This window comes from Tachysurus vachellii, chromosome 5 (assembly GCF_030014155.1).
Source record: "Tachysurus vachellii isolate PV-2020 chromosome 5, HZAU_Pvac_v1, whole genome shotgun sequence".
In the NCBI taxonomy this organism is placed as follows: domain Eukaryota; kingdom Metazoa; phylum Chordata; class Actinopteri; order Siluriformes; family Bagridae; genus Tachysurus; species Tachysurus vachellii.
In genome coordinates this window covers 24,466,507-24,487,500 of record NC_083464.1, presented here as the reverse complement: position 1 = coordinate 24,487,500, position 20,994 = coordinate 24,466,507, and the positions used below count along the sequence as shown (strand labels likewise).

General features: G+C 41.3%; 2 protein-coding genes across 3 annotated transcripts in view; one reads left to right on the top strand and one right to left on the bottom strand.

The window, feature by feature from the left end:
* The window catches only part of ddr1 (discoidin domain receptor tyrosine kinase 1), a 47,711-nt gene extending 36,980 nt beyond the window's left edge, over nt 1–10,731 (top strand). Inside the window, exons 8-18 of one of the 2 annotated variants that reach the window (XM_060870717.1) lie at nt 830–1,079; nt 1,605–1,745; nt 3,036–3,211; nt 3,332–3,533; nt 4,805–4,918; nt 5,378–5,670; nt 5,765–5,892; nt 5,999–6,196; nt 6,284–6,548; nt 6,753–6,902; nt 7,225–10,731. In XM_060870717.1, the coding sequence (XP_060726700.1) occupies nt 830–1,079; nt 1,605–1,745; nt 3,036–3,211; nt 3,332–3,533; nt 4,805–4,918; nt 5,378–5,670; nt 5,765–5,892; nt 5,999–6,196; nt 6,284–6,548; nt 6,753–6,902; nt 7,225–7,365 (2,058 nt within the window). In that variant the 3' untranslated portion in view covers nt 7,366–10,731. The remainder of the gene's footprint in view (nt 1–829; nt 1,080–1,604; nt 1,746–3,035; nt 3,212–3,331; nt 3,534–4,804; nt 4,919–5,377; nt 5,671–5,764; nt 5,893–5,998; nt 6,197–6,283; nt 6,549–6,752; nt 6,903–7,224) is intronic. The other variant, XM_060870718.1, reaches the window with a different exon arrangement.
* Nucleotides 10,732–10,770: 39 nt separating this feature from the next.
* Nucleotides 10,771–20,505, bottom strand: flot1b (flotillin 1b). The gene is made up of 13 exons (XM_060870716.1): nt 20,364–20,505; nt 18,978–19,034; nt 17,443–17,518; nt 15,898–15,988; nt 15,624–15,767; nt 15,113–15,232; nt 14,923–15,018; nt 14,665–14,817; nt 14,342–14,523; nt 14,174–14,219; nt 13,745–13,882; nt 13,470–13,634; nt 10,771–12,116 (listed from the first exon to the last, which is right to left on the bottom strand). Exons 2-13 carry the CDS (start codon nt 19,018–19,020, stop codon nt 12,093–12,095), a joined length of 1,278 nt encoding a protein of 425 aa, XP_060726699.1. The 5' UTR covers nt 19,021–19,034; nt 20,364–20,505; the 3' UTR covers nt 10,771–12,092.
* Nucleotides 20,506–20,994: the final 489 nt, after the last annotated feature.

The window sequence follows — 20,994 nt, the reverse complement described above, 5'->3', positions numbered from 1 at the left end:
AACTGGACATTTTATGCATTCATTCACACAATTCCATGGATATTGTTCTGTCTTTCCGTTTTTTTTTTTTCCTCTTTTAACTCCTATCTCCTTTTCCTCTTTTCAGCCTTTCCTTTTTGCTTATGATTTATGTACAGCCACATTCCCTGGCACTTCTAGGATTATTAAATTTGAACTCAGGATATTGCCCAACAGCCTGACAATGAGAGAGGGATTCGCTCGGTCGTTTGCTTTTTTTTTTTTTTCCCTCTTGAGATTTAGAGCTCCCTTCCAGCACATTTCTGAGTTCAGTCCTAAGAATTTGCACTTCAGCTCATCTACAAGGGATATGTATTGCAGTGTTTTTCTGCCTCTCATAGACAACTAAAATAAAAATAGTCATGGTTAGTTTATTTTGTAATGAACCTTCACTTCGCCTATATATACTAACCAGTCCCACTAGTCGTCCGTTTCCCCCTCTTACCTCTCGCCTTTTTTTTTCTCTCTCATTTCCAGGCAGAGACGTGAGTACATCTGGTTTTGATTTTTCCCTGCTGTCGTCATCTCATCAGCTCTCTCCCTTGTGTCTCCTCCATCACCTCAATTCCTCCGTTGTTTCCCTCCTATTTTTCCCCCCCTTCCATTTTTCTTCAAGTTCCATTGTTGTGTCTGTGGTCGTGAAATTTGCTCTGTCACTCCCACGTGAAATTGGAGAGCTCAGGACTTTTACCAAAGTATTTGTGTTCTCTGAAGATGCACTTCTGATGCCTGCTGGTTTATTTGCGGTGCACTAATCCATGTATGTCTCTGCGTGTGTGTGTGCGTGTGTGTGTGTGTGTGTGTTTGGCAGGTGCACAGCAATAACATGCACACGCAGGGTGTGCGTGTCTTCTCTGAGGTGTTGTGTGAGTTTAAGGCGAGCTTGCTGAGCCCGTGGAGTGAGCCAGCTCTGAGCGTGCACGTGCCCCTGAGCGACCTGCGAGACCCCTCCTCGCGCACAGTCACGCTGCCTCTAGGCGGCCGGCCTGCGCACATCCTCCGCTGCCACTTCACCTTCTCTGACCGCTGGCTGCTTATCAGCGAGATCAACTTTTACTCTGGTACACACACCATAATGCTGCCTCACATATTTTAACCCAGCAGAAGCATGCCACACACAGCTCACATGTGCACACTCCCATACAGTACATACCATTCTCACACACACACACACACACCATGTGGCAAAATTGTCACTCGCCACATTGTCACTTGTATACACATATACACGGATTCTCTCTAATACACGCACACACACACACACACACACACACACACACACACACACATATACTTCATATTCATTCATTCATTTTCTACCGCTTATCCGAACTACCTCGGGTCACGAGGAGCCTGTGCCTATCTCAGGCGTCATCGGGCATCAAGGCAGGATACACCCTGGACGGAGTGCCAACCCATCGCAGGGCACACACAGACACACACACACACACACACACACACACACACACACACACACACACACACACACACACACACTTCATATATTCAATTTAATTTCACAGACAAATATAAAATCTCATTATGAATTCGTTATTTGTCTATCTCTCTTTCTCTCCCTCATTCAGAGCCTTTTGATAGTGGCTTACCGATACCCTCTATAGCGACGCCTCCTCCCTCCCTCACTTCTCGCTCTCCTCTCTTCACCTCGCCTCCTCTGACCTCTTCCATCTTTCCCAACACTACTAATTCCAGCAGGCACCAAACAGGTGAGTTCTAATAGTACAATCTTAATAGGTCTGTATGTGTGTGTGTGTGTGTGTGTGTTAAAGATGTACTTACACAGACCCACACTGCAATAGCCAAGGTATTGATTTAAAGGCTAAATCGATACAAAAATAAATTCCTTGCTACACAAGTTGTTGGTGTATTAAGCGTATACAAGCGTTAAAGCTTATTATTCGTATTAGCTGCTAGCTGGTTAGTGTGAAAGCACTGGAGGTGTGTAGGCACCCTAATGTTATTCTACCTTTTTTTTATTATTGTTTCTAATTCTAGTTCTCATGTAATGTTTCACACACTCCTTGTGCTGTGTTTTATCTCACTGATCCAGCACATACTCATGTTGACCGAATACACTTAAATCGTATGCAATATATAACAGTGATATAATTTCTCCAATAATTGGATGGTCAAATTCATATTTGCACATTATGTCCGATTTAATCCTGGGGAGAAAGCACACAAAGCACAGAAATAAATACACCACGCTTCTCTTCCAGGACATAGAATAGCCAGGCATGCTGCGTCACATCTGATGTACTGTACAAGAGCAAAGTCGAGAGTAATACTGCAGTGTCGTGTACAGACACGTTTCAGACAAGTGCAACCCCCAAACCACCCCAAAAAAAAAGGGGTTGTTGAAGATCAGAGAGTTGTTTGAGTTGATAGATTAACACACAGGCCAGGTGGCTGAATGCCCAAACTTTCCATTCACTTCTTCAATTCTCTTTCTCGCTGTCGTATTTTTCTCTCAAGACAACTAGACTATTGTTAAAAGAGAGAGAGAGATAGAGGGAGAAATGGACCGTGAGTTGATAAAGCTGTGTACATAACTGTGGTCGGCTAGGGACTTTTAGCATCTATTAATCTCTTGCGGTTTGGCTGTCAGAGCTACAGCAGCACTCCTGAGTGTGAAGTATTTTGTTCTGTTTATGTATCTGTAAAACCACCGGCACTCTACTCGGATGCATTATGTTACCGATTCTCTTTTACGTCGGATTTCTCTAAAAATCTGTCTCGCGTACAAATGTACAGAGACACGCACGGACACGGTCGGCTGTGCTTATTCAGTCCCGGGAAGCACCGTTGGGCAGCCAGAGCTCGTTTGAGTCAGCAAACAGGGGAGATAAGAACAGGTCGCTATTCTCAATATTTTTGAGATGGAGTAGCATAAAACCGCACGATTTTAAAAAGTTGTTTCAAAAAGTGTTTTAAATGCAGATAAAGTTTTATACATGTATGCTTTTTTTTTATTATTATTTTCTCTATTTTCACAGATGAGGCTGATGAAGAAATTGTTGCTATCACCCAAAGGACCGGGGTGCCTGTTGTTAAGGATGACAGCAGCAACACTGCTATCCTGATTGGCTGCCTAGTAGGCATAATACTACTGCTATTGGCTGTCATCGTCGGTATTCTGTGGAGGCAGTACTGGAAGAAGCTGCTCGGCAAGGTGACGTGCTCTAAACTAGCCGTTTGTAGATATTTGGTACGCCTGAGAGAGGTTTTGTTCAGACTGTAAAATAATTCTGTTGTTTTCAAAACGCGTGTCCGTGTCCGTGTGTGTGTCCAGGCCCAGGGCAGTCTCTCCAGCGACGAGATGCGAGTTCACCTCTCGGTTCCGACGGAGAACGTGGTGATCAATAACACAAACACGCACACGTACTCCAGTCGTTACCAGCGCATACACACTTTCCCTGATGACGCTGAGAGAGAAGGAGAGTACCAGGAGCCCAGCACTGTGGTACGCCCTCGAGAGCAGCGTGACAGCACAGGTGAGACATGACCGGAATCTGAAGACGAAGGAGCAGAAGAAAATCTAAAAACATAATGTTTTATACACAATTGATTACACAAAGTATATCCAAAACTCTATTCTGAATTATTTCAAATTATTTATAAGCTATCAGTCTGTGCCAGGTATTTAATTGCAAATCATTTCTTAAGATACATTTGAAATAGATTTAACCTTGTAGAGTTAGTGTTCCTGGTGTTATTAGAGAACTTAGAGGCGTTCCAGAAACTCCTTATCCTCTGGTTGAACTTGAGATTAGGAAACTATGGCTTTAACGTTTAAAGATTTAGCATCATGTAGCATCAGAAACAGGACATCATGGTCCATTTGGAAAGCCAGTTGTTTATTAGAGAGATAATATGGATCGTGTCGCAGAAGAGCGGCCAGTCTGCAACAGGCAAAATCTTGGAATTATGACAGAATTGACTAGTTTATCAGCAGATTGCAGAGTTAGCACCTAACATCAGTGCTTATGTTTCATCAGAATTTAGGAGAAGGATGTTTCCGTTCATCCGAGCTCATATGTCTGAGGTACTGTATATAGCACTAAAACAATACAATGCCTAGAGCGGAACTTTACAGACCTGTTCTGGGTTAAGTATGCACATGGGAGCAGCGTTATGCACATAAACACATTTTAGTGCATGTTCAATGTAATTACAGAGAGTAATCTGTCTTAGATTTTAGTGTAAAGGAGATGGAATTAGAAGAGAGAGAGAGAGAGAGAGAGAGAGAGAGAGAGAGAGAGAGACTAATGAACATTACCATCCAAACATCAAAAAATGTACTTCACTGACAAGATACAAAGATCCACTGAGTTTGCTGGAAAGATGGCGGTATTTAAAAAAAGCATCACTCTGTTTACTATTCCTAGTAGACGCGTCTTCACACACACACACACACACACACACACACACACTGAGTGTATCAGGATCATTATGAATGAGTGTACGTATAAATGTTTGGACTGAATATACTGATGAAATGGTGATTAACTGCCTGCAGTATGAATAACAGTAACCCTGAATGCTTCCTTGTCTTGGTCCTGCATCTGATCTGTGAAAGTTGTGTCCTTACTTGCCCCCCATCTCCCCTAACCATCACCTTATTTGTGTTTCTTTGTGTGTGTGCCATGGCTTGTATGTTGTGCTAAATCGTGTTTGTTGCTTTGTTTTTGTGTTGCATTGTATTTTTGTGTCTCGTGCATTGTGATATTGTACGGTGTGTGTGTGTGTGTGTGTGTCTGAACAGCCTTGCTGTTATTCAACCCAGCCTATCACCTTCTTCTGTCTGACCTGAGATATGGCCTCAACAGGCTGCCAATCTGCTCCAGAGAGTCTGTTAAACCCCAAAACCTGCCCCAGGGTAAGAGCGAGGCACGTCTCTGCCTCACAGTATAACGGATAACTAGAGAAAAGTTCCAGGTAGCGGATGAGGGGAGAGAGCGAGTGAGATTCTGTAGGATTTGAGGCAGTTAATTAAAGGGTTCTCGGGGACAGGAAGTGATTTGAGCGAGATGTTTCACATGTACAGAGAGAATATGAAGATCCCAGGTGTGTTTGTATCAGCCTTAGAGATTAATACACACTGCACCATGTTCTCATCCCCTAATCACAGAAACTTAAAAAGCCATAACCTCCGACGGCATGTCCATTGTCTGATCGCTACTGCGCAGTGGTCTGTAAGAATGTTAACTGAATGTTACATAGTTATCTAATATTAACAAACTGTCGATGGAAATAATGATCTTAGTCCAAGTCGAAACAGATTTCAGGCCACACCATGTGTCATCCTTTTTCTCTCCATCATTATGCCTTCGTGCAGCATGCAGTCTAGATACGGACGATAAAGAGCCGCCCGTTCAGGAAGGACCGCCTCCGTACCCCGGAGCCCCGCCTCCCCTGCTGGGAGCTCATTATGCAGAAGCCACAGGGGGCGGGCCCAGTGTGCCTCATTATGCAGAAGCAGACATCATCAGCCTGCAGGGTGTAAGCGGTAACAACACCTACGCGGTCCCTGCCCTCTCAGCCACGCCCACCGAGTGCCCACCCCTCCCTGAGCTACAGCGGGAACGACTCCTCTTCAAAGAGAAGCTTGGAGAGGGCCAGTTTGGAGAGGTAGTGCATAAATGAGAGCAGCACAGAAGCAATACATACTTTTGTCACAAAATCTGAAGTAACTTAACAGCAGTGTGTCTGCATGCATCCTCAGGTTCATTTGTGCGAGATAGAAAACCCTCAAGACCTCCCGAATCTCGAGTTCCCTTTCAATGTGAGGAAAGGACGCCCTCTGCTGGTAGCGGTGAAGATTCTGCGGCCTGATGCCTCGAAAAACGCCAGGTTTGACGCACCCGTTTTTTTTTTATAATCACCTGTCTTGCAGTTCAAGACCACACGTTTGATGTGTATGTGACACGCACCGCTGTCCCCGTCTGCCATTCTGCAGGAACGACTTCCTGAAAGAGGTGAAGATCTTGTCTCGTCTGAAAGATCCGAACATAATCCGCTTGCTGGGGGTGTGTGTGAGCAGTGATCCTCTGTGCATGGTTACTGAATACATGGAGAGCGGTGATCTTAACCAGTACCTCTCCCAGCGAGTGTTACTGGACAAGACCGGACCGCTGCACAACATGCCAACCATCAGGTACAACCAGGGATTTATCACTTATCTATGTTTTGTAGAACAGCTGGTACAATATAGGCTAACCACCATGTTTATTCTGTGCTTCAGCTACCCTGCCCTGATCTCCATGGCGAGTCAGATAGCATCAGGGATGAAGTTCCTGGCCTCACTTAACTTTGTGCATCGAGACTTGGCTACACGCAACTGCCTGGTTGGAGGAGAGCGGGGTGAAGGAGACGACAGAACAGGAGAGAGGCACATTAAGATCGCTGACTTTGGCATGAGCCGGAACCTGTACGCCGGAGATTACTACAGGATCCAAGGGAGGGCTGTGCTTCCTATCCGATGGATGGCCTGGGAGTGTATTCTCATGGTGCGTGAGTGTGATGTAAAGCAGTGTGTTTTATGAGCCTTTAGCAGTTGTGTACAGAGACTTTACTGCTCTTTATTTGATGATGATGATGATGATGATGATGATGATGTCTCATTTACTAATCTATTTGCTTATTTATGTTTTGAAACTGCCATTGTAGTTGAATTGTTTACAGCTAGTTTTGATTATTATTATTATTATTAGGGCAAGTTTACTACTGCCAGTGATGTGTGGGCATTTGGAGTGACACTGTGGGAGATGCTAAGTGTATGTCAGGAGCAGCCCTATGGTCACATGACTGATGAGCAGGTCATCGACAATGCAGGGGAGTTCTTTAGAGACCAAGGAAGACAGGTACACACACACACACACACACACACACACACACAATTAACAACTCAGAAATCGATATAAATGTTTATATAGCCTAAAACCTCTCTCTCTCTCACTCTCTCTCTCGCTCTCTTTTCTCTCTCTCGCGCGTGCGTGCGTGCTCGCTCTCTCTCTCTCTCTCTCGCTCTCTCTCTCTCTCTCTCTCGCTCTCTCTCTCTTTCTCTCTCTCTCTCTCTCACGCGTGCGTGCGTGCTCGCTCTCTCTCTCTCTCGCTCTCTCTCTCTCTCTCTCTCTCTCTCTCTCTCTCTCTCTCTCTCTCTCTCCCTCTCTCTCACGCTCTTAGGTATACCTGGCTCGGCCGGCGGTTTGTCCCCAGGGCCTGTATGAGCTGATGCTGAGCTGCTGGAACAGAGACTGTAAACTCCGGCCCTCTTTCACACAGATTCACTCCTTCCTCACCGAGGATGCCATGAACATGGTGTAAAGAGACGGACACATGAAACAAGTGTATCTCGCCTTCAGACAGACGAGGGCTGTTTGTGTAGCCTGCCCAAGCTGCTTGGAGGTGATATTTGGTGTAGAAGTAGGCGGAGCTAAGCACTCTTATGTAAATTTGCGCAATTTACCTTTGGCAGGTCAGGGCTGGAAGATGCTGCTGGTTCGGTTCTCGTGCTCGACCCTGCTTCAGACCTAGAACCCTAATCCCTTACACCCTAAACCTAATGTTAGTTAATCTGTAGTCCTGAACTAATCACAAATCTGCAGTTCATCTTAAATCTCTCACTGATTAAAAAACAAACAAACAAAAAAAACATTTTACTCTACAAGGTGGAGGGCTTTTTCTATTGCTGAAAACTATATAGACTGTGAACAAATTAGGTGATATTATTATACACACAATCTTTGTGATTCTAGCAAATAAAAATGTTCTTAAACACGGCACAACAAAGAAAAAAAAAGCAGTAGGCATAGAAACGCTTATCTGGTAGTTAGGAGTGAATTCTGTCAAATCTCAGTATTCACGCTGGGTACAGAGGGTTCTTCATTCCGATCTCGAGCCTTTATTTGCTCAGCGGTTGATGTGTGATTGCTAAATCTGAAGCACAAGGCTACAGCACTTCTTTCAGAGTAACTCGGTAAGCAGGACACATCTTTAAGACTTGGTTGAGGGACTTTCATGGGTTTTTAGTAGAATTACATGCTTCTTTTTTTTTTTTTTTTTGAGGTGTTTATTTTCGCATCTTAAAAATCACGGACATGGTGCTCCATAACCATTTGGACACATTCTCCAAACCTGCTGCCTCCAAAACAATGTTAGCCTTTCGTTACTTATTAAAGTCGGTCAGTTTAGCCTGGGGAATCAATTCACAGTTTGATTTCTGCTCCAGATTGAACAGAAATGATGTAAAGTGCTGTTGTTTATTGAGAACAGGGTTGGATGGGGCTCCTCCCAGTGACCGTATATTCGGACAGCAGCTCTCTGATGACCTCCAGCAGCAGGCTGTGATTTTGAACCCCAGTCTCACACACATGCACACACACACACACACACACACACAGAGTCTTAATTAGATTGCGTCTATGTTCACATACTAATGACTTACAGGTAATGATGTTATGTTCGGTAACGTGTCATGAAGATCAGTGAAGTTCTTTATCAATATTTGTATAATAACGGCATCGTGGATGAAGCAGGGATTGCCACCATTCAGTGGCGTGGTTGGTGGTGCCAGATCTTCTTGGATTCTCTTCACAGCAACCTGTAGTGAGCAACGAGTAGCAGTTCTATGGCTTGAAATGGCTCGTCGATGTGAATCAAGCTGACAGGAAGGCTATAGGTTCTCAAATGATCACTCTTTACCACCATGGTGAACAGAAAAGCATCTCAGAAAAACACATTAGAGGTAATGAAGCTACTACAACAAAACACCATACAAATGATCCAAACCGGACAGATGACTACTGAAGAAAAAAAAGTTGTTAACTAGTTCATAAAGTCTAGGCTATGATGAAAATGCAGCGGACTTTTCCAGAATCCTATATTTGACGTTTACGTCAGCTGTCGTGTTTTTTTTTTTTTTTTTTTAGGCCTTTGTTATCCTGTGAGCTTTGAGATTGTTAATGTTTTGTGTCTTTTGAGGACTTGCAAACTCAAGCAACCAAACAATTAGTTTTCAATCCTGTTGTCAGAAAAGCTTCCGACCGATTCACAAGGCTCCGTCTTACCTCTACGTGTAAAAAGTAATGGCACACAAACTGAAAATGCCAGTCGCGAGTGTAGTCCTGTGATTTCACTCCCTTCTCAAAAAAGAGGAATATGTTATCGTAGTAATCACTTTGAGCGTTGATACTGCAAAGCCTCACTTTATACTGCAATCACCTGCTCTTAATGACCTTCAAGAGGATGTTCTTATTTTTTTGATCATGTGTAAGCTGTTATTTGGACCAAGGAAGCGCAGCATGGTGCAGAAACCAAGACTACCTGTAGGAGGTGGTGCGAGTTCAGTCGCACTAGAACTGTGTCGTGATTCCAGCGAATGTGAACGCAGCTCGTACTCGTTCAGGATGTAAAGTAACCTGCGTGTGTGTGTTTTAGTCGATGACGTCTTCATTGGTTTCCACCACACACCTGTAGAATGAGGGGCAGCTTGTGAGGTGGAGATGAGGAGCCTTATTCAGATAGGTGGAGGAAAAAACCACAGGAGCAGTAAAACACAACTCACAAGAATGTGTAATAGCACCAAAAAGAAAACTTAACGTGTTTGTGACGATGGCCTTCATAAAATCATGTGAGTCTGAAACCAGACTAACGCTACAAGAGCCCCAGGATCACGTCCAGTGTGTAAACCACCTTACACAATTCCTAGACCCTGATCATTGCTGTTCTGAAGCCAAAAGTTATTAAAGTCTAACAAAGGATAAAGTCTAACTGACCAAACACAAAGTGGGAATCAGATCAGGAATCATTCTACACCAAATATACGGTCATTGACTCCGTCCTTGTTCTTTACACACACGTATTGACTGGTTAACAACAGGAGACACATCTAGTCCACGTGAAGGTCCTAAACTGAGGAAATTACCGACTGAGCTGTTCTAGAAAAACCTGCTTGCTTCATATTGTCAACAAACCGTTTATAGTTCGATTTTGGAGAAACGCTAGAGTGTAAATATGTTTATGAGTAATTGAACGATGCAGGACAGGCTTTATTTGCACTTTACTGTCGGCTGTGATGTCGAGCACTACAAACGGCGACGGCAGAGCGACACGACTTTTTGTTCATTTTCAGTGGGAGCGAGTAAATCAAGAAGTAGATCAGAACTCTCTCTGGCTTCAGTTTCCCCCGGTTTTTTATTTTTAAATAATTCTCTTGAGGCACTTCAGCAGTGAGTGATTATTGTATGGGACAAACTTGTAGGCTGTGAAACCTACAGATGTTTATGCGTGTGTTAAGAGTTGTGGGCAGGGTTTGAGGTTTCTAAAGCTACCAGCTTTAACCCCACATCCTGTACCCTTTCAGATGGGAAGAATGTGATACACAAATGGTTATGTTACCATGTCAAACGTCCTTTAACCTTTTTTGATACACTGTAATCCTGAACTAAATCTTGTATTTTTATAACTCCGATTTCAGGCAGCGCTTTTGCAGCTGTTCCTTGTGCTCCTGTTTCTTTAATGTAAAGGGATATGACGGTATGTAAATAATCAACGGGACATAATGTTCATTGCTGATATTTGGTATGGTTGGTGTGAATGGTTCTGAATTGGTCTGTCTCTTTTGAGCTTTGCTGACTGTTCAGTGTTGTCTTTTTTTTGTAGTTTTAATAAAGTAATCAATTCTGACAAAAACATTTTCGTATGCAGTTTATACTGAAACGTACAACGTAGTTACTGAATTTAGTTTATTTGGATAGAACTTCATACATAACAATCATAGTGAGTTGATTTCTTTTGTATATTGTCTCATATTCCACAACACAGTGCCAACATGAGGTGTTTAACAATGGGATAAGATTATTTAACAGACACTACAAGGTGAGTGAGTAGCAGTACTGAGAAGAGAAGGGGAAAAAAAAAAAAAGTAAAACATTTCTGTACAGATGTGGTGTAAAATGCTTGCATGCTACACAGAGGTTAGATTGAATCAGTGCATGAATCTGAACAAAAAAGGTGTATTTAGGCACTTGGTGATAACAAGGCAGACACTGCAGATTGACCATAATAGCTAGCAAACTGCACCTCAAATCATCAGACTTCATTGCTCTGTACTATTGAGGTTGAGGGAGAAAGAGTAAAATTTTCCTGTGTACTTGACCTACATTTAACAGACTTCACTCAGACGTGAGCAACTTTACCCCACTTCATTTCTCTCCCTCTGTTACACTTCCTTTCATCGCTCTGCAACATTTCTGCACATCTCGTTTTGCCTGCTTTCCTTTCTTATCGTTAAAAACGGCAGGTTTTGGTCACTGATGTTAGACGTTTAAGAACAAACCGTGCACAGTGGACGGAAAAAAGGGGTGAAAAGGCAGGACGAGCGATCACGTCGGTTACGTCACGTTGTTCACGAATCTCAATACCTAAAATACAAAAACTGACAGCAGCGATTGTTGTGTAATTAAGAGCAGGGAGTTATATAACGTGCATATCCCGTGTCACACTCCCTTACTTTGGCTTTCACAACATGTCAGAATGCTTATGGAACAAAACTGCACTGAATCAGGGGGGTTACTGAGCAGTTTAAACATGTAGTGAGGTTTCTAAAGCCATTAGTAGTACGCACACAGACAGACGGTGGCTTCAGTAACGGTTAGAAAGTTAGTACGTGAGGATTAAATGGTTAAATGCACACTGGGATTTCAGAACTAGGAGCAGGTGCATGCTTTATTATACACAGACAAGGATTTCAAAATAAACCCAGCAATGCTATAGGAATTATGCCTACTCTTACACAACCAACAGTGATAACCTGAATATCTTGGCTTGGAGCCATGGGGGGGAGGGGATTTTCCATACAAAATTACATTTTATCATGCTTACATATAAAAAACATAACTTAGATACAGGGTAATAAAAAAAAAAAACACCTACAGCTATCCTAAAGCTCCAACAACTAGAACATTTAGATCATGCAAGTGAACACAGAGACATGAGGAGGGGTGAGTCCAGCATCCTTCAGCTACAGCTTCCTCTCCTCTTTTTTAGCCTGGTTATCCCATGCGGGTCGAGGAAACCTGTGAACGCACAACACGCAGTTTTATTATTTTGCCTTCATCAGCCAAAGTTAAAGAGCATCTCTAACTTACGGTACAAACACACTGAGCAGCTGATCTGGATTGTGTAAATAAGTGGTGTTCGAATTCACTCCATCATTCGTTAACCCTTCTGAAGTCCCTGAACAACCTCATAAATAAAAAAACAAAAATCTCTTCTATTGTGTCAGGGCAAGAACGTGAGCTGATTTGAAAATATTTTAAGAAATAGTTATTAATCCCATCATAAAGAAGAAGAATAAATAAATATAAAGTATAATTATCTGGGGCCTTATAAAAGATCTTTTTAAAATTAAATAAACGTTCACTGCTTTATCTCAGAGTCTCAGTGGATCCGGAGTCTATTCCAGTAACACTGGGTACGGGAGTAAATACACCCTACATGAGACACCAGTTCATCACAGGACAACCTGGAGAAACACTGGAAGAAACTTCAGACAGTATCCTGAGCTCAGGAACAGATAGACAGACCCTGCAGATGTGAGGCTCCGCCCACAAAAGAAATACATTTCATTGCCATTGGACCGCCTCTTATTTTTTTTGGTAAAGGGTTTCAATGTGAATGAATCGAAAACAGCAGCATTAAAGGAGTAAAATAAAGTAAGACTAAATACTGCACAAATACAGAGTAAATACTACAATACTGTTTTTTTATATACCTTAATAGAAGTAAATACTAGAAATAACCAGACAAAGCGCACATCAAGTCGAGGTCGAATTCGCACAAAGGGATAAATAACAGAACTGGATGACTTGTCTAGTTTCAACAAAAGCTAATCGTATCTACAAAACAAAATTAGATAAATAAACAAACAAACTCTGCAGGAATAGACTGCAAAAAATTATTTCACCTTCAATCAAAATGACCTATGACTTATTAAAAAGATTATAATAAACAATATAAGCTTATTAAGCCTGTTTTCAGACATTTGTTTTACTATTTTAAGCTTTACATTTTCTCTCTCTGCTATTGGCAGAGACATTTGCTCATTTTAAGCATAATCTAAAATTTAAAGCTTGAAATGGTTCAATATGCTTAGAAACGTTTTTTCTATTAATACTTATAATAATACTTAATAAATAATAAGAAAACAATATAAATTAATATACAAATATGTAGAACATGTAAAAAATATGTATAAATAAAATGACACATTTGGATTATCCAATAAGATAAAGTAGATAAATTTGACTAGATTTCAGATATTTTATCTTGATGTAAATTTTTTTACAGTGCAGTGCTGATATGTATATAGAAGCATTTCTAATTAAGACCGAGGGTGTGTGTGTGTGTGTGTGTGTGTGTGTTTTCACCTGAGAGATGTTGATTCCGGTCAGTTTCTCCACAGCCTGTGGCAGGCGGACCATGATGTCCAGGACCTCTCCTGTCAGCTTGGCTGCTCCGACCTCTGATCCGCCGCTGGACACCATGGTGACCTTATGAACTGATGAAAGAGGCTTGCTGATCTCTTCTGCCATCTTTAAGAAAGAAAAAAAAAACATGACATGATTAGAAAGGACTCCAGTGGTTAAACTCTTGCTAAGTCAGATTACAGGTATTAGCAGGTTAGCTGGACATGCTGGCTGACCAGGGGCAGTTTCTCCAGCAGCATATCCACCATGGCTCCCTCCTTGTACTGTTTGAAAGCTTCAGCCTTCTTGACCATCTGCTCAGCTTCGGCACGGCCTTTAGCCTCCATGGCAAACGCTTCTGCATCACCCCTCATCTAAGAAACAGAGACAGAAAGATTAGAAAATTGAATGAATTTAATGTTTTTATTCAGAATTTTTTGCTTTTCTAGTTTCCAACTTTCATCCTATTTGCAAAAAAAGAAAAAATCCTGCTTTCAATCTGTATATTACCAAAAGAAAAATGTCAAATGTGCTTATTATTTTTTTTTTTTTCTAATAGCTAAATGTCAAATGTGATTTGCATCATTGCAGAAAAAAGGCAATGTCTGAAAATGTCTTGAGGGTGTACTGCATAGAGAATAAAGAACAAAAAGGTAAACGCTTACTCTAATAGATTCAGCCTCGGCTTCAGCCTCCATGATCAACTGCAGCCTGTCAAGTAAAAAAAAAAAAAAGAAAATGTTATGCATTGACTTATGCACTCAGTTGTCCTCCATGTCGATTGCAGGTCTGAGCCAAAACATGTCCACTGAGGTCCAGTGAATAATGCTAACCTTTGAGCCTCTGCCAGTTTCTCTAGCTTGAATCTCTCTGCCTCGGCTGGCTTCTTGACTTTGGCCTCCAGCTCCTTCTCCTTGCGGGTGATCTCCTGCTCCTGCAGAGTGATCTGCTGAGTGCGCTCCACCACCTGCACCTGCATCTTTTCCTCCTCGATCTTCTGCTTTGTCTTGGCGACCTAATGCAAAAAGGAGAAAAAAAAAAACTGTGACTGTCTACTTCTCATCACCCTGGCTGTGTTTTGAAACTAATTTACAAATCCACTGTTTGTGTTAGGTTCTAGTTTTTGGATCCTGGATGGGTCATGTGACTGCTGTACCTGAAGCTGATAGGCCATCTCAGACTCTGCTTTCTTAGTGTTAACCTCCATATCATAGGCAGCCTTTTTCAGCTCATAGTCCCTCTGAGCCTTTGCCATCTCAATCTCATTCTTATACTGTGCAGAAACCTTCTCCTGCATGGCATGGGCTTCCTAAACACACACATACATACACACATTTCATATATGGAAATGCTTACAAAAAAAAAATAAAAAAAAATGAAAGCTCTACATGTGTAAAAGGAAGAGCGGTCGTACCCGGATCACTGCATCTCTCTTGTACTGAGCCTCTCCGATGCGGGCGTCTCTCTGCACCTGGGCTGTTCGAGCTTTACCCAAAGAGTTCAGATATTCCTTAAAGAGGAACAGCACAGACAGCATCAGCTACCAGCATAAACATTAAAAAGTGTGAGCGTATGAATGGGGCTGTGTTGCACATGGACCTCACCTGGTCATCATGAACATCCTTAAGTGTGTAGCTGACCACACCGATGCCCATGTTGACCAAATCAGAAGAAGCCACCTTGAACACTTGCTCGGAAAACTTCTTACGATCCTGATAGATCTCCTGCAGAAAATCGGGGAGTGAATGCACGATAAAAGCACTACGAGGATATGTATAAATAAATAAATACTATTGTTGCTAAATAATACAAATAACAAACATTTTCGAGACGATCATATATCCATATATCAGGCCACTGCTGCCTGAGTCACCTCAGACTTGCTCATTGGGGATAAATACATACACATTGTGAATTAATATATCTAATATTAATCTTGACTTTTGTATTCTATTAATCTTTATATTATTCTTTATATTAACCTTTTGTTCTATGTTTATTTTCTGTAAAGCTGCTTTGAGACAATGACAATTGTAAAAAGCGCTATACAAATAAACTTGAATATATTATGAGCGCATGCCTACGCTGTGCATGTGATGTGAGTTGTCTCAGTACCTCCACAGTCAGGTGAGCAATAATGGCTCTCTGATGGCCTTCCAGTGTCTCCAGGGCGATATGGGAAATCTCAGTCTCGGATTTCCCTAAGAACATCTGGCAGGCTGCAGCCAGCATTTCCTTGTTCTGGCCCTGGATTTTCACCTGGAAGACATACAGCACATCCCACACATCACAGACTTTAGTTTGGGAAAGTGTGTGGAAAGAGTATCCTTGTGTGTGTGTGTGTGTGTGTGTGTGTGTGTGTGTGATGAAAAATGTATGAACGTCTGACCTGTGCAATGCCAGTCACAGAGATGGGAACACCATGCCTGGTGTAGACTTTATCACTCTTTACGTTAAGAGTCAGAGTATTCAGAGATATCCTGAGAGAAAGAGAGAGAGACACTGAATTTAAAGCAAAGTTGCTCCGAAATAAAATGCCACCAAAACCGTTGTGCGAACATGATCATGTTCCTCTTTTGCTTTAAAGAACAATAGTCACATCGATATCTGTGGAGCCTTGAACCCCTGATAACCACCAGGGGTAAGTTTGTGCAACATCCGGATACCTGGACTGGTAAATCACTAGACTTTATTTTACCTTTAGAGGGCCACTGACAAGGCAACATCACACAAAAACTACCGCAGTGTTCATTTCTCTGCAATTATGGATTTTATTGTTGGAGCCATTTGTTCTTATTTATAAATCACTACAAAAGTGGATATTACGAGAACCTTAAAGAAGGACGGACAAACCATAAATTCACTGACTTCTAAAGGATCATGTCTGGAGATGAACGTGGCAAAAATAAATCATAGTTAAATGTATGGCAAGAAAATCTCTACAAACTAGCATGAAAAAAAATAATCTAGTGAGATAATCTATATAAATACATATGATTCATTAAAGCAGATAGGTGTCGTTGGTGTGTTGTGGGGTTCAGGAACCAAATACTGAGCTCAACATGCATTTACTTTGCTTTATAAAAAAAATATGAATCGATTCCAGCAGGTTATAAAATGAACTTCATGTGGTTGAAAACGCTGTGGAGAGCCATATAATCAGCCTAGAGAGTGTTTTCTCCCACCAGAAGCCAAAAAAATAAACTAGCACATAATCCGATTGCCTTGGCCGAGTGATTTTCTATTCCTGCGATGAGTCTGTCAAGATAATGTACAGAAGCTCAGACTCTAAGCTCGGTCACAAAGTGTTCAGATCATAAGTATATTAATAACTATATTATATAAGTATATTATAGACATTTTAGCTGTTCTCAGAGAAAAAACATAAAGCAAATGTTTTTCTTTAACATAATCAATTGTAAGGCTAGAAGGGTTTAGAAGATGATTATGACCTTTATACCTAAGCATTCTGTGCTAAGATTTCCTATTCAAGACGAGAGATATCTTGTTGAGTCAAGTCGAGTCGACAGTTTTCCTTGCTTTGTTCAGTAGTGGGAAACATCCAAACACTTCAGAATATTGAGTAGCAACTGGTTAGAAATTAGGATAGAATTTAGACTGAAAATTCATTTGAATCTGGAGAATGTGTGTTAACTCGTCCTGCTGAATTTCATAAATAATTATTACAATTTTTTAAAGAATTATTTCATCACAGATCATTCCTTAATCTGTTATTCTGGTTCATTCCCCCTTATAGGTTTTGGTTTTATTCACACTGTTGGAATGCTGGCAAAGAGAGTCCAGAGCATGAGCACTGTATGACTGTGAAGTGCAATATAACTTCAGAACATTCCTTGTTGTTTGACGAACCAGATACACAATATATCCTTTTGTTCAGTATTCTTAAGTAGACAGAACAGTGCTGAAACTGTACCTCTGAATCTGCTGGATGCAAGGGACGACAAACACTCTCCCGCCTGCAACCATAAGCGGAGGAGAGCGGCAGCAGCCTAAAGAAGAAGAGATCAATTAGGTACCGGAATGCATTCAACTCTGTTCTCAGCAAAGCACATGAATCACTTTCCTCAGCCTCTGTTACGGCAGCCATGTTTCATTAGACACAAATCAAACTACGCTCACAACGTCCTGTTATCTGTAGGAGCAGTTGTGAAATCATGGCAGTTAAAGAAGGTGGAGAAATAGGGTTATTGCACATAAACTTAGTTGGAACACTTGTACCTTGGTCTGTCACTGCTAAAGAAAGGGAGATTAAGACATTAGCATGAAATTCTTTCCCCAAGCAATCATCTTGATCAACAACTCACCATAATTATATTCACTGCTTCATATCTATAAGTTCTGCATTATCAGGACTGTCAGTCATCACATCATCTGTATATATTACACACACTACTGCTGCTGTATATTGTACAAAAAGAATAATATTGCACAATATTGTTATTTGCACTCCCACACTTTATGTACATAACTGATCAGTCATATTCTATATTCATATTTAATACTCATTCTGTCTATATTGTATCTCATCGTCTGCATTGTCTTGTATAGTTTGTATAGTATTGTGTTATTTATGTCTGTAATGAGAGTCACAAACAGCTGGAACCAAATTCCTTGTGTGTGTCAACACACTTGGCCAATAAACCTGATTCTGATTCTATCAAGAGAATGCTTCTACAGAGAAAGTCAGATACAGACATTACCTGATCGTACAAAATAAGGATCAGACCAAAACTCTGATGGTTTTCTGCTGTTTCAGTTCATGAAACATTAACTTTTACTACTACAAGATGGTGTGAATTATGGCAGGTATACACAATGACCACAACATCTACATTTTAAAATCTACAATATAAATGCATTCTTTTCTTCCTTGGACTACATTATGAGTTTTCAGTTCAGTAAAAGCACTTGCACTTTTAAATGAACAAAAGGTATAATATGTTCCACAGAAGCTCAGATATATTTACATAAATTTCCTTTGTTAAGGATAATGTGCACCCGAGCTGACACGGATTCCACAGGTTTGTGTATTTAAAACAAAAACGACAACAAAAAAACATTTAATCCAAGTTACATCAAAACCATCAGTGTAATCTGAACACGAGTTTTAAAGGAAAGGATAAGACTCATGGAAAATCTAATAAATAGTTTAAACAGTGACCTAGAAATTCTGTGTCTAAAACATTTGTGTGACGTTTTATAATAATGACTTTTACATTAAAGCAAAGCTTAGATATTCAGTGTGATCTCACACTTTTAAACCCCACTGTATCTCTGCAGTTAATATTCTCAGAATCTGTTACTCAAAGACCTCTTTCAGCTAAAGCGTCTCAGCGGATGAGCCGAGTCATAATGAATAAGGTCAGGTTACTGTTTGTGGTGAAGTTAAAGCTTAAAGCTCACGTATTTACTTGTAAACACAACGGAGAAGGAGTGGCATGTTCTTACCTGAGACCACCATGGCCTCGTTCGGACCACAAGTGTAGAACATGTTCAGACCAGGACCTGCCCGCCCACACACACACACACACACACACACACACACACACACACACACAGTATGTTAGCTTAATGCATCACGCTGAAAGAATAAGAGGTCATATTTCACAGGGAGAGTGAAAGGTGGTAAGTCCTAATCACATGACTTTTCTCATGGTTCTTCTTCACCTCCCTCCCTCTCCATAACTCTCTCTCTCTCTCTCTCTCTCTCCTCACTTCCTCCATCCCTCTCGCTCTCTCCCTCTCCATATCTCTCTCTCTCTCCTCACTTCCTCCATCCCTCTCTCTCTCTCCCTCTCCATAACTCTCTCTCTCTCCTCACTTCCTCCATCCCTCTCTCTCTCTCCCTCTCCATAACTCTCTCTCTCTCCTCACTTCCTCCATCCCTCTCTCTCTTTCTCTCTCTCCATAACCCCCTCCCTCCCTCTCTCCATAACCCCCTCCCTCCCTCTCTCCATAACTCAGTCTCTCTCTCTCCTCACTTCCTCCATCCCTCTCTCTCTCACCCTCTCCAGAACTCGAACTCTCTCTCTCTCCTCACTTCCTCCATCCCTCTCTCTCTTTCTCTCTCTCCATAACCCCCTCCCTCTCTCCATAACTCAGTCTCTCTCTCCTCACTTCCTCCCTCCCTCTCTCTCCTCACTTCCTGTTTGTAAAGCTCCTATAGGTTGCAGTCAAAACCAGACCATAATTGTATCCGTCCATAAAACACACATAGCAGATCATTTACAGAAAAACATCCCGTAAGCTCCAAGAAATACAGAAACTCTGACTAAATGTATCCTCATTTACATCCCTAGTAATAATAATTCCTCACTAACCACTACAGTATACACACCTGTCAGTTATCCTGTCAGGATTAACCAAAAGGCCTAACAAGCTTCGCACGGAAACCATTAAAACTCCAATATTTAATGAAAGGGATCATGTTTCACTTCCACTCGTTATCCCACCTTTATTTAACGACCTTTCTTTTTGTAGTGAGGGCTATAAATACAGAACCCGAACCCATTCCTGGTCAATAAACAACAACCGGTACCGATTAGCTAGGTTAGCTAGTTAGTTAGCTAACCAACCTAGCTAGCTAGCTTAGCCTCGAGGACAACAACAAATACATTTTGTACAATTGTACAACAACAATTGTAGAAATTGTTTAGACGAAACAAAAACATATTTATCACAAAAATATTGATGTAAAATATGTATATTTTCTCTGCATAATCAACAGTGTGTCATAAACAGCTAACGCACGAGCTCATAATAATGTAAACAAACTATATTAATGTTCTTCAGCCTGGTTTAGTTTAAATAACTTTACAGTTATGGATTACTTACCGAAAGAGAAGAGCTAGACAATAATACGCACAAATATGCAAATCACGGAATGTCTGGATACACCGGAGCGTGAGCGTGTGTGTGTGTGTGTGTGTGTGTACGAGAATCACGAGAACACGACACCCACACAGCAGACAAGCTGACCACGCCCTGTGACCGGAAAAAACATGCCACGCCCACTAGCTTTATAGCTCACTGAGCCTCCTGATGGTAGACGACTTTATACAGAGCCACACAATGAAAACAGTAACAAGAAGCACAAACACAGAGTACAGTAAATAAAAATAAACCTACACAAGATCTTGTAAAACTGTAAAAGCTGAAAGTAAAAAAAATGCTTTAGTAATGAAGTCGTTTTGTAATGACAAACAAATAAAACAACAATAAATAAAAGGAAAAAAAACAGACATTAGATAGGGGAGGATTTCAGATAATGTTGGTCAGTATCAAATTAGATTAGATTAGATTAGATTAGATTAGATTAGATTAGAAACACAGGACCGAGGTCTGGAGGAAATGGCTGGGGACACGGACATAGACAGTACTCAGGATCTTCACACATATTGTGTGCCATGTCCTATGTTGCCATGTCCCATGATTTTAGTATCATTGCAGTATATATATTTTTACA

Bases quoted from the DNA above. Each gene is read 5' to 3' on its own strand.
- flot1b (XM_060870716.1), bottom strand. From the start codon at position 19,020: ATGTTCTACACTTGTGGTCCGAACGAGGCCATGGTGGTCTCAG. The intron at 15,019-15,112 runs GTGAGGTCCATG...TTCCTCTTTAAG, and splicing joins AGGATGTTCATGATGACCAG to GAATATCTGAACTCTTTGGG. The intron at 12,117-13,469 runs GTGAAAACACAC...GTGCGTTCACAG, and splicing joins CCGGAATCAACATCTCTCAG to GTTTCCTCGACCCGCATGGG.